Source organism: Nelumbo nucifera, chromosome 5 (assembly GCF_055504915.1).
Source record: "Nelumbo nucifera cultivar China Antique chromosome 5, China Antique-T2T, whole genome shotgun sequence".
Classification (NCBI taxonomy): Eukaryota; Viridiplantae; Streptophyta; class Magnoliopsida; order Proteales; family Nelumbonaceae; genus Nelumbo; species Nelumbo nucifera.
The window spans coordinates 25,808,812-25,824,831 of record NC_142653.1 but is presented as its reverse complement, the minus strand read 5'-3'; the positions used below and the strand labels follow the sequence as shown (position 1 = coordinate 25,824,831).

The 16,020-nt window shown below is 34.0% G+C and overlaps 1 protein-coding gene and 1 pseudogene across 2 annotated transcripts; both read right to left on the bottom strand.

Moving 5' to 3' along the window:
• Positions 1–715: 715 nt before the first annotated feature.
• Positions 716–3,800, bottom strand: LOC104607484 (strychnine-11-hydroxylase-like). The gene is made up of 2 exons (XM_010273122.3): positions 2,750–3,800; positions 716–1,615 (listed from the first exon to the last, which is right to left on the bottom strand). Exons 1-2 carry the CDS (start codon positions 3,779–3,781, stop codon positions 998–1,000), a joined length of 1,650 nt encoding a protein of 549 aa, XP_010271424.2. The 5' UTR covers positions 3,782–3,800; the 3' UTR covers positions 716–997.
• A 10,020-nt stretch (positions 3,801–13,820) lies between these two features.
• Positions 13,821–15,512, bottom strand: LOC104607483 (GDP-mannose 4,6 dehydratase 1 pseudogene; annotated as a pseudogene). Its single transcript, XR_016076664.1, has one exon. The product of XR_016076664.1 is annotated as a GDP-mannose 4,6 dehydratase 1 pseudogene (transcript).
• Between the last annotated feature and the right edge of the window lie 508 nt (positions 15,513–16,020).

The window sequence follows — 16,020 nt, the reverse complement described above, 5'->3', positions numbered from 1 at the left end:
GATCGAATGCATGATAGCAATGGGCCTTGAAGTTGGTGTGAACTGTGAAGTGTGCTTTGCGAGGAGAAAATCCAATTTCTAATGAGGCATTCCTATACAACTTATTTTTGGAAGGTCAATGTTGTGGAAAAACTCAAGAAAACAGATTTGAATGACACTCAAAATGAAAGTAAAACAAAGATAAAGAGAAACAAGCACAAAGAATATACATAGATTTACGTGGTTCGACTTATAGCCTACGTCCACGGGCGAAGGAGGAACAGAAATCTATTATGAAGTTGGTAATGGACAAGAAATACAGAGTTGTGCTTTCACAGAAAACCCTAAGCCCCAAATAAACCCAATATCTTACTCGTCTCTCACAAGACTCAGACTCTATGTACAAAAGAGAAAACCCCCCAAAATACATAATTCTTCGTATTCAGTCGGACCTATAAGATGAATATAGGTTGGATCCACCACAAATTAATTCGGAGAGAATTCATGTAGTGGATCGCTACAAAAAATTAAAAGCACAAACATAACAGTCAATAAAGCATTTCTTTTCCAATTTCCAACAACTTTAAACTTTTAGCCATACAAAGATGCTTCTCTCGTGGAAATGGTCAAGAAGTCAAGAATATGTGACTGAAAGAAAAGAACAAAAGGTAATCACCTCCCTTAAAATTTTTGACATAATTGCCAATTATTAGAATCCTCATGAAAATGTCGAAAATACTCATAAAATTACTTTTTATCAAAATGTTTATATTTCCAAAGACAGATGTTTTAAAATAGAATGGACATTTATGGAAGAATAAGTTCATTCGGCTTCAACATTCATGTTCATGTAATGCTTAATTAATGCAAATTATACTATAATATTAATTAAAACCCCTGTGGTGGAGCAAACCCCATGCATGTATAACAACTTTTTGGAGAAAGCTCTCCACACACAACCAGTTGCAGAAAACAAGAATGACAAATCTACCATTAGTTATATTTGAAGAAGCGCCCATCAAAATTCATTATATGTATTGATGGCCAAAAGGAGAAGAGGAGTTTTCTTTTTTACTGTAATACCAGGTAGTTCGTCCATGTGGATATCTTCATTCTTCATCCCGTCAGGAAGTTCCCAGTTGAATGAATACAGAAGATTTGCAAGGATAAGCTCCACAGTAGCAACTCCGACATGCATCCCCGGGCATATCCTTCGACCTGATCCAAATGGTATAAATTCAAAATGTTGACCCTTGAAATCAACAGACCCGTCCATGAACCTTTCTGGTATAAACTCTTCTGGGTTCTTCCATATTTCGGGTTCCATCCCAATTGCCCAACCATTCACAAAAACCTGAGTTTTGGGATAAATATCGTACCCATCAATTTTACAGTGGTTTATTGTTTCACGTGGAAGCAGCAAAGGGGTCGGAGGATGAAGTCTCAATGTCTCTTTCACCACATACTTGAGGTAATGAAGTTGGTTGACATCATCTTCATCTATGTGCCCTTTATTTCCAACAAGACTTCTGAGTTCATCCTGTACTTTCTTCATCGCTATCGGCTTCTTAGCTAGCTCCGACATTGCCCAAACCACGGTTGCAGCGGTTGTGTCTGTTCCAGCTATAAAAATATTCTATTGCACATTCGAGACCAATAAGTCATGCTATATTTCGTGATATAAAGTAAAATAAAATAAATTTTATTAAAATTTTCTATTCACATTTATTTTAAATAAAAAAATGCATATTTATATTTAACAATTCTAACTAAAAATTTTAAAAATAATATTTAAAAATAGTATTTATACAAATAATGTATCAAATCTACATTTATATAAAACAGATGATTTTTTATATCAAGAAATTTATACAAATATAATTTTAATAATACAATAATTATTTTAATACTTAAAATTTATAAATTTGTACATGATATAAATATTAAAATTTTTATATACTTTTATTAGTTATTAACTATTATTTTAATTTACATTAACAAGTAACAACAACATATTTATTATTTACAAAAAAAATAAAAATATTATATACAAAATATTGAAGAATATAATATTAAACTGAATCTATCAAATCAACTAATCTATATTTATTTCAAAAAATGATTTTTTATTTCATGAAATTTATATAAATAAAAATATTAATAATGGAACAATTATTTTAGTAATTAAAAACTATGAATTTGTATATGATATGCATCTTAGAAATTTTAACAAATTTGATATACTTTAAGTTAAGATTATAATTTTATAAATTATTAATTGATATTTTAATTTGCACTTGAAAATTTAATATTTAATTGACTTTTTCTTAATATTAAAAAAATAAAATAGTAAAATAAAAAATAATTGATATAATAATTAAAATATAATAAGTGCATATGTTTAGTGTCTTAGACTCTTGATTGGTGCTATAAATAAAATTATGTATCCCAGTTCATTAATCGTAATATATTTCTTCATATGTATCCTTAATATTTATATTTTTTATTTATTTACATACTATTTTGTGATCATTTTGATCTTAAATTTAGTGCTATTAATATATTTATGAAAATTCGTATGTATTTTACTAACGTATCCATGCGTTTTCAAAACGTATTCGTATCGGTATCTATATCCGAAATATCCAATACAATACCTTATACCAATACTTTAATCTTTGGTAATCTTTGGTTGAGACAAAAAAAACATGCATTTTTTCTCAAGATACAAGGGGCATAATAGGAGAAAGTAGTCGTATAATACAATTACCATGAACAGTGCCTTGATGTGTTCCATTTTGAGATGAAGCGAGCTTGAGTGATCCTTGTGCATTCGAAGCAAGACATCAGCGATGTCTTCTTCCTGAGGTTTCGGCCTCTTAGGATCAAGGTGCTCCTCGATGACTTGGCTGTAAAACAAATCCAAGCCTTGGAAGTTCCTCTCGAGTCTACGAGGTAGTCCGCTCAGAATATCAAACACCCACCCTAGAGATGGAAAGTAATCAGCGAAAGCAAAGCTAACGAACAAGGCCTGAGCTTCCTTGAGGAGTTGAGAAAAAGAACACTTATAGCAACTTTCATGCTGGAATGTCTTGCCGAAAGCAATCCGACAGATGATGTTATTTGAAAGAGCAAGTGCGACATCTGTCAAATTGACAGGAGTACTGGAGGAAGCGGCTAACTGGCCGGAAATCGACTTGATCAATTGAAAAATCTCATCCTCTCTTATGCACCGAAAGGATTGCACTCTCTTGGTGTTAAACAGCTCAGTAATGCATATCTTCCTCAATTCCCTCCAGCATTCACCATAGGGCGCGAAAGCAATGTCATGGCCTCCATAAGACAGTTTTTGCTGGCAAACAAAGGATGGTCTGCTGGCGAATTCGAGATCATGAGTTTTCAGGACCTCCCTTGCTATTCTTGCTGAGGAAATCACCACTGTTGGTTTGGAACCAAGTTGCAGAGACATAAGCGGACCATATCTCATAGAAAGCTGGTGCAGCCTTCGATGATTAAGGGATGAAGTAGTTGAAAATTGGTGTAAGTTCCCAATAAAAGGAAGTTTAGGAGGACCTGGTGGAAGATTTTTATTGTTTCTTGGCTTTTCATAACCTTTTTTGATGTTCTTCAGTGAAAGGAACACAAGAAATAAGAGAGGAAGAGCTAAGAGAAAAGGAAGAAACATGGACATACCTCTGGGAGTATGAGTTGAGTTGCTAAAAATTACAAGCTTTGCACTTATCTGCTGCAGTTGAGCGAAAGGAACAAGGAGAGGAATAGATAAAAGAAAAGTAAGAAACATGGACTTGTTTTGGTCTGAGATTGACAGCATGACTTTTTTGTTGTTGCCAAGAATTATTTGTGGTCTGTGGGACTGCCGTCTGGCGTAGATGATAAGGTCGCTTGAAATTGACAATTATTTGTTGCACTCTCTACCTTGCTCCTTATAACTAAATAACTAATCATCTATGTTTTTCCTTCATTTGAACAAAATATGTAACCTTTTTCCTTACTGATTTGGCTTTCGTTCCATGATTCCATCTATGTATATAATAGAAAGATGAAAGAGGGGAGGTGCAGGGTCCTCTCATCATAGAACCCATATCTAATTCCTCTCCTCCTTTTGTCATAAATATGCATATTTATTTTAGAGAAAATTTTCGATTAGTACTCCATACTTTGGGTTTAGTGTTACTTTGGTCCCGAACTTTAAAATACAACTTATTACTCAAACTTTCAAAATGTGACAATCCAGTACCTACCATTAACTAGCTGTTAATCAGTCGTTAAGTCACAATTTAAAAAGATACAAATGTCCTTTGAGTGTCATTTAATTTTCTTTATCAACTATCCAAACATTAACAGAAAAATTAGTAATCCCAAATCCTTGCCTTTTATATTCAAGAAAGTTGGGGTCACCAAAATGTCCACTCAAACATTGATTTGAGACTGCTAATTTTTTGTCAACGTTTAGATGGTTGATAAAGAAAATTAAATGACACTTGAAGGGCATTTGTGTTCTTTTCAAATGTTACATAACGGCAGGTTAACTACTGATTAATGGTAGGTACTGGATTGTCACGCTTTGAAATTTCGGTACAGAATTGTCGTATTTTAAAGTTCGGGGACCAAATTGACAATAGGCACAAAGTACAGGGTACTAATCGTAAATTTTCCCTTTTTACCATATATATATATATGTACAAGGAAGTCTAAAAATTTTCTCCTGTTTTTGAATTTTTTAATTTTTTAATCCATGTCATTTTTTGAAACTACCAATTAGAAACTATACTTTCCCCTAAAAAAATATTTCTAAAACCTCTCTCTCTCTCCCACATGTTCCAATAACCTAAATAATCTAATATCCTAAATTTCTCCTAAACAATCTCCCCCATTATCCCCAACTTTCTCCTAAATTATCTTTTAATTCTTATTTATCTTCTCCCCCACTTTTTATCTACATCTGTATAAAGAAAGTTTGAATTAAAAAATGTAAGAATTATTTAAATATTCTAACAAAATTATATAAAAACTTTAAAATATTTATTAAAAAGACAAAAAATAATTATAATCGCTATAATAATATTCATATTATTAATAATAATATATTTTTACAAAATCCATCACGAAATTATGTACAAATAATATAAATTATGATTTTTTGGATTATTCAATCCAAATGTTATTCAAATAAGAAAAATCTAACATTAAAAGTGAAATATTATTTAAATATTTCAATAACTAAATATCTTAAATAACAAAATGTTAAAATTGATGTTTTAAATCAATTAATAATATATTTTAAATATTTACTGAATAACTTTCAACTATAATGCATAGATTAAGATTTTAAATATTTAGTTAAATAACTAAATATTTTAAATGATGAAATATTTAACATAGCTAGATTTTGAATAGTTAAAATAACAAAATTAATAGTAATATAATTTTATGGAATATTAAATTCAACTAGTAATTAATATTTTAAAATTTAAACAATGATATTATTCCAATAAGTAAATAATATTGTAAATAACTAATTTCATTTATACCAATTAATAATTCTAGAAAATAATTTTCAAAAAAATAATGTTTATTAATATATACTAAAATTAATATTTATTGTATTTTACTAATTATTTATTGTTTTCTGTGATAAATATATTTTCAATAATTATGTATAAATCTATTTTTGTTTTGTTATTTAATAAAAAAAATTCAATAATTATTGGATTTTAAACTACTGTTATTTAGCTTTTTAAATTTCATTTATTGTGTATTTTCGTTATAAATTTTTAATAATTATTGGAGATTAAACTATTGTTCACAGGTTGGTTCAGTTTAGTTGTAAGTTGTTTGGCCAACCAAATCGACGTGGTCAAGTTGGGGAGTTGGTCACTCAGGTTATATCGGTTTGGGTTAATTTTTGGTTTGGTTAGTCAGTTCAAAAGATTTAAACTTAAAATAATTAAATTTAAAAATTAAGTTTAAATTAAAAAAAAATTACAATGGCATTATTAAAAAATAAATTTAAAAATTAAATTTATGATATAAAATATTTTAGCCTAGAAAATATTGGAATTTTCATACTTTCCTGTATTACAAAAATATATTAAAATATATAATATTAATAAATATTTATGGTCCGGTAATTCGATTTTAGTCTGCTTACAAATGGCTAAAGCGAAATTAATCCAACCCATTCGGGTTAGGAAATTGTTGAACCAAAGCCTATTGGACGAGGATCCTCTCCCCATCCTTGTCTCCACGGGGATCCCCACTCCACGTGATTCTTTATAATATCAATAATTATGTTTTTGTTTTTATTTTATTTAAAAAATAAAAAAATAATAATTAAAATTTATAATCTTATTAAAAAAGATTCAAACATATTCAACCATATTTTTAAAAATATTAACATATAGACGTATGTATACATAAATAAATATATAAACATATGTGTATATACATATATTAGCGGGAATCCCATGGGATGGGGATCGGGGTCCCTACGGGGCAGGGAGTATGCTCTCCTTGGCCCTATGTCGTCCCCGCCAACGGGGATAAAAATTTCCCCATCTCCATCCCCGCATGGGGAAAATCATTCCCATCCCCGCCCCGAATCCCTGCCCCATTTAGGGCGGATCCCCACAGGGATTAGGGAAATGGGGAAAATCGCCATCCCTAAGTTTGATAAACAACCCTATCTAAAATTAATTATTGTTATTTTTGTAATATAAAAAAATTATTAAAACTAGTATATAAAATATAAATAATTATTAATTATTATATAAAACAATTGTATACTCTTACATGTTTCTATTATTTACCTTTAACTTAATGAAAATCCCATGCATCGCACGGGTCACTGCTAGTTGTCTATATAACAAGTCAAAATTAAATCCCTCACGGGTCTTCATTGTCTCTCATAAAATCTATATTTACTCTCTAATAAGATAATTTTTAAATCACTCTCTCTCTCTCTCTCTCTCTCTCTCTCTCACACACACACACACACACACACAACTTAATAGCTAATGTCTACTAAGGACCCAGACTAATTAATGTTGAAATCCAAATTTGTCCACCCAATACATGAGGTAATTGAAATTGTTCCCAAGTGGCAAGGGGATTTGATCCCAAGTCTAGAGGTGTAAATTGGGCCAGGCCGCCCACTACCCGACATGATTTTGGACAGGCCCAGCCCGGCATGACACGACGACTAACGGGCCATGCCAGGCCTGACACGGAGGTCCGTGCCGTGTTGGGCCAAGGGTTCGAGGCCCATGGGTCGGCACCGCATGGAATGACAGTACATGCCGTGCCGTCTGCGCCACGACACAGCTTGCCAGGCCCGTAACAGACCGTGCTCGACCCGCTCGAGAATATAGCCGTTGGGCCTAGATTCAGCTTTTGGGGGGGTTTACAGAAATACCCCCCAACAGCTACAACCATATTAAGGGGGTATTTCTATATTTTGCTTATGGGGGGTTGAAAAAATGACATAAATGCCCCCCCAACAGCTATATAACAATTAGTTTAGGGGGGCATTTAAGGTAAAGTTATAAGTAACTTCACAATGACCAAAATACCCCTCCCAACAACTAAATAATAGATAGTTTTTTGGGTATTTTGGGCAATTGAATTATGTTCAATTCCTGTAAATAGTCCTATCCTCCACCATTCTCATCACACCAATTCAACAATTCTCTTAATTCTCTCTCTCTCTCTCTCTCTCTCTCATACATATGCATTCTCAATTATCTGCAATTTGAGAAATTTTGATTAGCTGATTGTCTGATTCTGCATTCTCCAATTCTCAAGTCTCAACTTTATCGAAGTTTCGACTTTCAACAAGAAGGCTTGCTCAATCAGCTCAAGTATCTCAATTCAGGAGGCTTGGACGTTGAAAGGCTTCAACTGTTGAAATCAAGTTGGGATTTTAAACCGGCAATCCAGGTAAGTCGAATTAGATTATTTTTATCTTTTTAGAATTAAAAAAAAATGGCTGGCCCTTCTCAAAACCGATTCCCTAACATGTTCACCATGGATGACATTCAATCGCATCATGATAGTATTCGTGTTAACACTAATGCGTTTGATGTCGATGGAAGTGGAACTCTCACCCCCATTAGTAGTAGTACTATGGGAAAAGGAGGGTTTCTAAGCTGAGTAGCCCGGTTTGAAAAATTTTCAAAATAGAGGATATTAAGGGGAAGGGGAAAAGGGTCGTTTGTCAAAAATGTAGGAAAGACTTTAGATATTGTAGCAAGGGTGGTACGGGTCATTTGAGCAGACATCTGCTCACACATGAGCGAGAGGAAGATGAAGGGAGAGAAGCAACCCAAACACAAATTGGGAGGGGGATTAGTTTTGGTACTTTTAGATATTCACAAGAAAAAATGAGACTAGAACTTGCTAAGTATATTGTACATGCAGAACAACCATTTATGTTAGCTGAAGATCCAAAGCTAAAAAAATGGTTGCGTAGTTCTGTAAACCCACAATATAAAAAAGTTTTCTAGGAATACTATAAGAAATGATGCTTTAAATTTTATTTATTCATATAAACAAAATTTAATTTCTTTGTTAGCAAATCTTAATTCTAAAGTTGCAATTACTTCGGATGTTTGAACATCCAAATTTAATATTAGTTATATTTGTGTTACCGGCCATTTCATTGATGAAAATTGGCTTTTGAATAAAAGAATTTTAAGTTTTACTAGGCTTGAATGGCTATATAGTGGCCCAACTATTGCTGCAAGTATTTTAAATACTTTGCATGCTTATGGCTATTAGTTTTGATAATGCTAGCAATAATGATTCTGCAATAAATATTTTAAAATTTCAATTAAAACCATGCTTAAATGGTAAATTATTTCATATTAGATGTGCATGTCACATCTTAAATTTATGTATTCAAGATGCCTTGAATATTATTTCAAAAATTAAAAATTGTATTATATATATAAAAAGTTCAGGGGAAAGAAAACAAGAATTTAAATATTTATGCCAAAATTATGGTTTAAAATATAAACATTTTATATTATATGTAAAGTATAGGTGGAATTCTACCTATGCTATGTTAGAAAGTTGTATATCTCATAAACAAATTCTTTCTGATTTTTATAATTTAAAAATGCCTAACTATGATATTTAAGGAAGACTGGGAAATGGCAGTCTATATAAGAGATTTTTTAAAACATTTTTATGATGCAACAAATGAATTATCTGGAATTTATTATCCAACTAGTTGTAATTTACCGTATCAATTAATGATAATTAGTGATTGTTTTGCCAAATATATAAATAATCCACGATTTCAATGTATTATTGAAATTATGGAAAATAAATTTAAAAAATATTGGGAGAACATTTCTCCCCTTTATTGTTTAACTACAATAAGTAGAAGGCATAAATCTGCTAGTTTTACAACAAGTTCATTTGCTAAACTTAATTTTTATTTGCAAGCAATTTTTTCTAATTTAGGTGAAGTATCAAATAATTTTGATATTTTAGCGTGGTGGGGTGAACACTCGAAAAATTATCCAGTTATTGCAGCCATAGCACATGATCTACTAACCCCTCCGGTGTCTATAGTTCCATGAGAGTCTTGTTTTAGTGCAGGTACCAGGGTGTTAATGACAAAAGAAGCTGCATGAATGATGAGAACATAGAGATGTACATCTGCTTCAACGATTGGCTAGATGCAGAATTTAGATTACAAGACAATGGAGGGCATGATACAACACCCGACGTTTCACCCGAAGTAGATGATGAAAGTCATGAATGATGATTCATGAATTTGACTACTTGTAGAATTTTTTATTTTTTCAAATTATTATAAAATTTTTAAATTTTATTTAATTTATTTGATATATTTTTTTAAATTTTTAGCAATGTAATTTTGTATTTTCAATTTGTAACAATATTGTATTTTTTATATTTTATTAATTTATTCCATTTTATATTTCATTCATCCAAGTATGCAATGATCCAATCATTGTATTTGTAATTCACTAATTTGCACCATTCAAATTTAAATGAAATAAAATTCCTATTTTTCTTCCAATTTGTTTTTCCATCATTCTTATTTCAATTTGGTTAAGTATTTTTTTTTTCATTTATGTATTAAATAACTTAGATTTCTCATTTCTTAATTTTTTAAATAGTTCCTAATTCCCAAAGTTCATAAAAAAGTTAAATATTTTAGTTTTACAATTTTACTTAGAAAAGAAATCAAAATTTTCAAAAAAATTAAAAAAAAAAGTGCAGCCCGGTTCGGCCTAAGCCCAAGGCCCGCCCTGTGGCCCAGCCCGGCATGGTCCAAGCCCACAACATGGCTGCAGCCCGGCCCGGCACGGGCCCGCTTGGGCTTGGGCCGTGGACCGTGCCAGGCCAACCCCCAAAATTTCCACCTAGGAGTAAGGGCGGGCCGCCCACGGGCATGGCCCACTTTACACCTCTACCCAAGTCTCTATATATAAAGGAATAAATTTGAAGCTCAAAACTAAAAAAAGAAAAAAAAATATTTTTTCTATTATTTTATATGTGAACAACTAAAAATATATAAAAATTTTGGTAAATCATTGTTACTTAATTTTTCCCTTAAAAAAATACATTTTTGAATAGTAGCTCGCACAAATCTCCCATCTCCTCTCATTTTTCACACACATGGTTATTTATTTTTAATTAACTAATTAAAAATATAATAAATCAAAATAAAACCCTCTTATATTTCAATTATCTCTAATAAAGTTGATCATTACTCTCTTTAATTAATAAGATCATCCTTAAATCTCTCTCTCTCTCTCTCTCACACACACACACACACACAATTTTAAACCCCTTTTGCTCTCAATAAGTGGGTCAAGTTAAGGGTCAATCCATGACCAACTCTAAATATGGATCTTAGCCTAAACTCAAATTGATGCCAAATTAAACCTAAATTTTGTCAACCAAAATCTAACTTGTATTAGGTCTCGATTTTTTGGGTTTAGTTACTAGTTATAAAAAATAAAAAGGAAATAGTCTGATTCACAGCCTTATTGCATTCATCGAATCAAAAAAGTACAAAACTTTTCAGAAACAAGTAGACATAACCCTATTTTCCTCAGTAAAATCCTCAATATGGAATCTAACAGTAATGCCTAATGATACCATTTTAAATTGGCTGGCGCAGGAGTAAAGATGGAATAAATCACCTTAGCAATGTATTGTGGAATGTGAAGTACGCGCGTTGCATCCATGGAATTCAGATGCAAAGTGGTGTTGGAGGGTGCGAAAGTGGATATATTCAACAATTCATCAATTTGGGAAAAAAAATCATCAATTTGGGCAATATGAAACGTTAAAGCGAAATAGAGGAAATGGACTTTGCAAGTAGTCCACCACATTATTACATATCAAGATGAGTTCTGTTTATCCTCAAAGGGCCCCCTGTTATATCTGGTTTATAGTTCTTTTAGCATACAGGTTGAACCTCAGAACTTGCAGCCATAGCCGAATTATCCTTCAATTTGGTGGAACAGAGTTGAAATAATATGAACTGAGGTTTTCCCTTAAGGATAAATCCCATTCTTCTAGATAATGTGCGTTTAATCACAATCAAACCTAATAGTCTAGCAAGTAAAGAAAAACCATAAATGCTTCAAGACTTAAGATAGTGGGTGTCAAACAAAATAGGCATATATAATTGCCCTGTATTGACCTTCCTCATCCCCACTTAACTAACATTATTTAATATACAGTAGAATAAAAGATGTTAGTGATCAGAGTATCTTTAATTTTAGCATCGAATATCCTAGATTTAAAATGGTAGAGTTTCAGTGTCTAACTTTAATTCAAGTATGACAACTGACCATGACAATATATTTAAAAAGTCAATTCTCAAAAAAAAAAATAATGCAGAGCAACATGTTATTTATTATTTATTTTTTTATTTCTTGATCAGCAATAGATCAAAATGGATTTTACTAAAATCATCTTAAGGAAAATGAATGTAGCAGAAAAAGATGCAAGTACGAAAGATGCTCACCATTCAGATATCAAAAGTGTAACATCTTCCCAAATCTTTAGAAGCTACTCAAACAGTTTCTGAGGATTATTACCATGAGTCCAGTAATCCAACTTCAAGAATAAATCTTATTCCAAATCTTTCCAGAAGTAATATTAGTTTTTTGATATTGGCAATGAGAACGTATTAAGATAAAAGAGCAAAAGAACACATAACAGCAGAGGGGGAGGAGGAAAACTGAAAAGACCTCCAACCCTGCATATCAAAGAGGAACCATAGATATTACAATAAAACTCTGAACATAAAAATTCCAAAAAAACTTTAGCTTAACAAGAATCCTGTATGAATATAGCTATCAAACTAACTCAACAAAAGATGAGCTAGTTTAGGAGAGAGAACAAGAAAGAGAAACTAAAAAGCTATTTGTGTTCACTTTATTTTTAATATTCCATGGCAGATTTGAAACCTCAAATGGGAGGCTAAAACATCAAGAAATAAGAAAATCAATATCCATAAATATCTATTAACTTGAGGTAGCTAGAATACCAAGGTTTAATTGAAGGACCTGCAAGAAACTAGAGTTTGGATCAAATAACATTCAAATACTGGTTGTAGATTAATGTGGACAGAAGTATAAAGGTATTGATTTGTTTCCTCCTCAAAACAAATATTGTGTTTCTTACAAGCCATGGTTTATACAATCAGATAAAGAAGAAATAAAACCACAAAACTCAAAAAAGAATTCCTCTTTTTTGTTTCTTCTGTATTCTTTCATTTATTTATTTTGAATGCCAAAGAAATGATAATTTTAAAACAGAAGAAAAAGAAGAGAAAAACATGCAAGAACAGAAATCTAGCAATAAATTTGAAATGCCTTCAGTTTCCCAAAAAGAAAGAGAGGAAGAGGAGTCTATTGCAGCAAACTGAAAAAAAGAAAACTTCAAACTTGAAAACTACTAACAAGTGAATGATTAAACTAAATTAAGAAAAATAACAAAAAAAACATTGGAAAACCAGGAAATTACGACCTACAAGAAAATTAACAAAAAACGCAATGAAAAAACCATTACCTTGTTAACATCACAGAACTCAGTGCTTTCATGGAGCATCCAGAACGCCCTCATTGTCCTTGCATCATTCTCTATTCACCAACAGAAGAGCCTTACCAGAGAGAGAGAGAGAGAGAGAGAGGAGTCTTGATCAGAGATCTTCAATGTACCAGATATCATTGGCAGAAGCCATCTCCGTATAGACATGGCCTAAGCCGCCCCCCCCCCCCCCCCTTTCCTTCTCTGGATCAATCAACAAATACAAACTTAAAAATAATAATTAAAAGTTCAGGGAAAGACCCCACCAAGCGACACTTGACATAGAGTCAGATAGTATTTATTTCTCCCCACCAATAACATCACAATGGTACCTAAATATATAACAAATAAAAAAACAACAGCAATTGTACAGTGCAATTCTTCTGAAACTGAAAAGATATCTGCATTCCCAAAATCAACTGGGAAAGAGATACAATTCCCAGGTTCCTGGAAGAGATCTAAGCTTGTAGGAGAGATTCCAAACAGTTGATATAAACCATTATAACAACATACTAAAATAAAATTTTACCACATTAAAGATCTATAGAGAAAATATATATGCACCAGAGAGAGAGAGAGAGAGAGAATATATCTGCATTCGTATTAACCAATCTGTGAATGCTCATTCTGAGAAATCAAAAGAAATTAAATGCATTTTCCCAAACTGACCGCATATCAAAAGACTTAAAGAACAAGGCGCGGAATCAAAATGAATAAATGAATGACAGCCATAGAAATACTATAATGCTGCATATTTTATCGAATTACTAGAATTGAATGAATTAGATATGTAAATATCAATCAACCACAAGAAGCGAAAGAAGAACAAAATACATCCAATAACAATAAAGAAAAAAAAGTACTAATCTTCCGCTACATTGACTCTAATCGCAATAACGAAGAGAAATGCAAAACCTTCTTATATCAGACATGAATATATCAGTCCATCAAGGCTGCTGCTGTGCATCCAAATACCCAGCATCAACAAGCACCCTCTCCCTCTTTGCCAATTCAATGTCCTCATCCACCATCATTTTCACCAATTGCTCAAATCCAACCTTGGGCTTCCACCCCAGTACACTCCTCGCCTTGGTCGAATCTCCCTTCAAATTATCCACTTCTGCCGGCCTAACATACCGTTTGTCGATCACCACGTGATCTCTCCACTTCAACCCAACATACCCAAATGCCACCTCCAAGAATTCTTCCACCGTATGAGACTCTTCCGTCGCCACCACGTAATCATCCGGCTTGTCCTGCTGAAGCATTAACCACATCGCTTCGACATAGTCTCCCGCAAACCCCCAATCCCTCGAAGCCTGCAAATTGCCCAAGAATAGTTTACTCTGGAGCCCGACCTTGATCCGGCCCACTGCTCGAGTTATCTTGCGAGTCACGAAATTCTCACCACGGCGCGGCGATTCGTGATTGAAGAGAACCCCGTTGCAGGCGAAGATGCCGTAAGCCTCCCTATAGTTTACAGTGTACCAATGCGCAGCACACTTGGCAGCGGCGTAAGGGGATCGGGGATGAAATGGGGAGGATTCTGATTGGGGAGGTGGTGTTGATCCGAACATTTCGGAGGATCCGGCCTGGTAGTAGCGGATGTGAGTACGGCCAGTGGCAGAAATATGGGATCGTACGGCTTCGAGAAGGCGGAGGGCACCGGTGGCAACGACGTCGGCAGTGTAGTCGGGGATCTCAAAGGAGACGGCGACGTGGGACTGGGCGGCGAGGTTGTAGATCTCGTCGGGAAGGATGATGTCGAGCCAACGGCGGAGAGAGGAGGCGTCGGTTAAGTCAGCGTAGTGTAGCTTCATGTGAGCCTTATGGGAATTGTGGGGATCGATGTAGATGTGATTGATGCGCTGGGTATTGAAGTTGGAAGAGCGGCGGATGAGGCCATGGACCTCGTAGCCCTTGCTGAGAAGGAACTCCGTGAGGTAAGAACCGTCCTGACCGGTGATACCAGTGATCAAGGCTTTCTTGCGCCCCTGTGGCTGTGAAGGGGTTTTCGGCGTGGTGTGTCCGCCGTTGATTGCAGCGGCAGATCCGGATGTAGAGGAGGTGTGATTTTCGGAGGACGACATTTTATTGCTTGTTAGCAACAACTCTCTCTGTTCCTATTTTCTGGTTCTGTATTTATTTCTTTGATAAAGTAGAATTGATCGACGAGGAAGAGGATGAAGCGAAACTGGAAAGAGAGAAGAAGCGGAAGACGGAGGAGAGGGACTCTTCTCGTTATTAATTTTAAGATCACGACTGGGTCTGGGTGGGAGGAGTCAGCAGTGGAGGCTCGTTTGGTCTTCCTTCTAAATTCGTCCTGTACTACTCTCAGGTCTCTGCTCACACGACGGTGACGCTTTCTTTGTTTTATTTCAGCAGTTGGTTCATTTCATTGCTTGGAAGTTGGGACTTGGGACTTGGGAGGACCGGAAGTTAGTCGATACTCGACACTTTAAATATCTGGACCGTTTCTTTGATTGTCTAAAGATGTCCGGTCCGGACGATGGATGATTAGATATTTGGATGGTTGATGGACTTAGAGTTGGACTTTTCTGCCATCGACTATAAGCAGCTGGATATGCGGGTCCACACTCCACAGTGAGGATGTTTCAGTTTTCTTCATTCGTGTGTGTCAAATTTGAGAATCCGAATCCCACCGACAGATACATGGAAATGGAGTTCACAATTCACATCTGCGCCCCACAATGTTCCACATCGCATCCTCGCCTTGTATTATATTAGATCCGACGATGTCTTCATCCGAAAATATTTCTAATACAAGGCGGAGATGCGCTGTGAGAGACCGATCTGAACTCGTATAACTTAGTCGAGTCTTCTTTTTGTTTGTTTTTTGTGTGGAGGTGCTATTATTTTACCTTAACATACGAAGCTTGAATATCTTATCCTTCGCCAACCTGTACTATTAGGTTT

Excerpts from the sequence above, each read along its gene's own strand:
- LOC104607484 (XM_010273122.3), bottom strand. The coding sequence starts at position 3,781 with ATGTTTCTTACTTTTCTTTTATCTATTCCTCTCCTTGTTCCTTTCGCT. Across the intron at positions 1,616-2,749 it reads ACATCAAGGCACTGTTCATG|AATATTTTTATAGCTGGAAC; the intron begins GTAATTGTATTA and ends AATGTGCAATAG.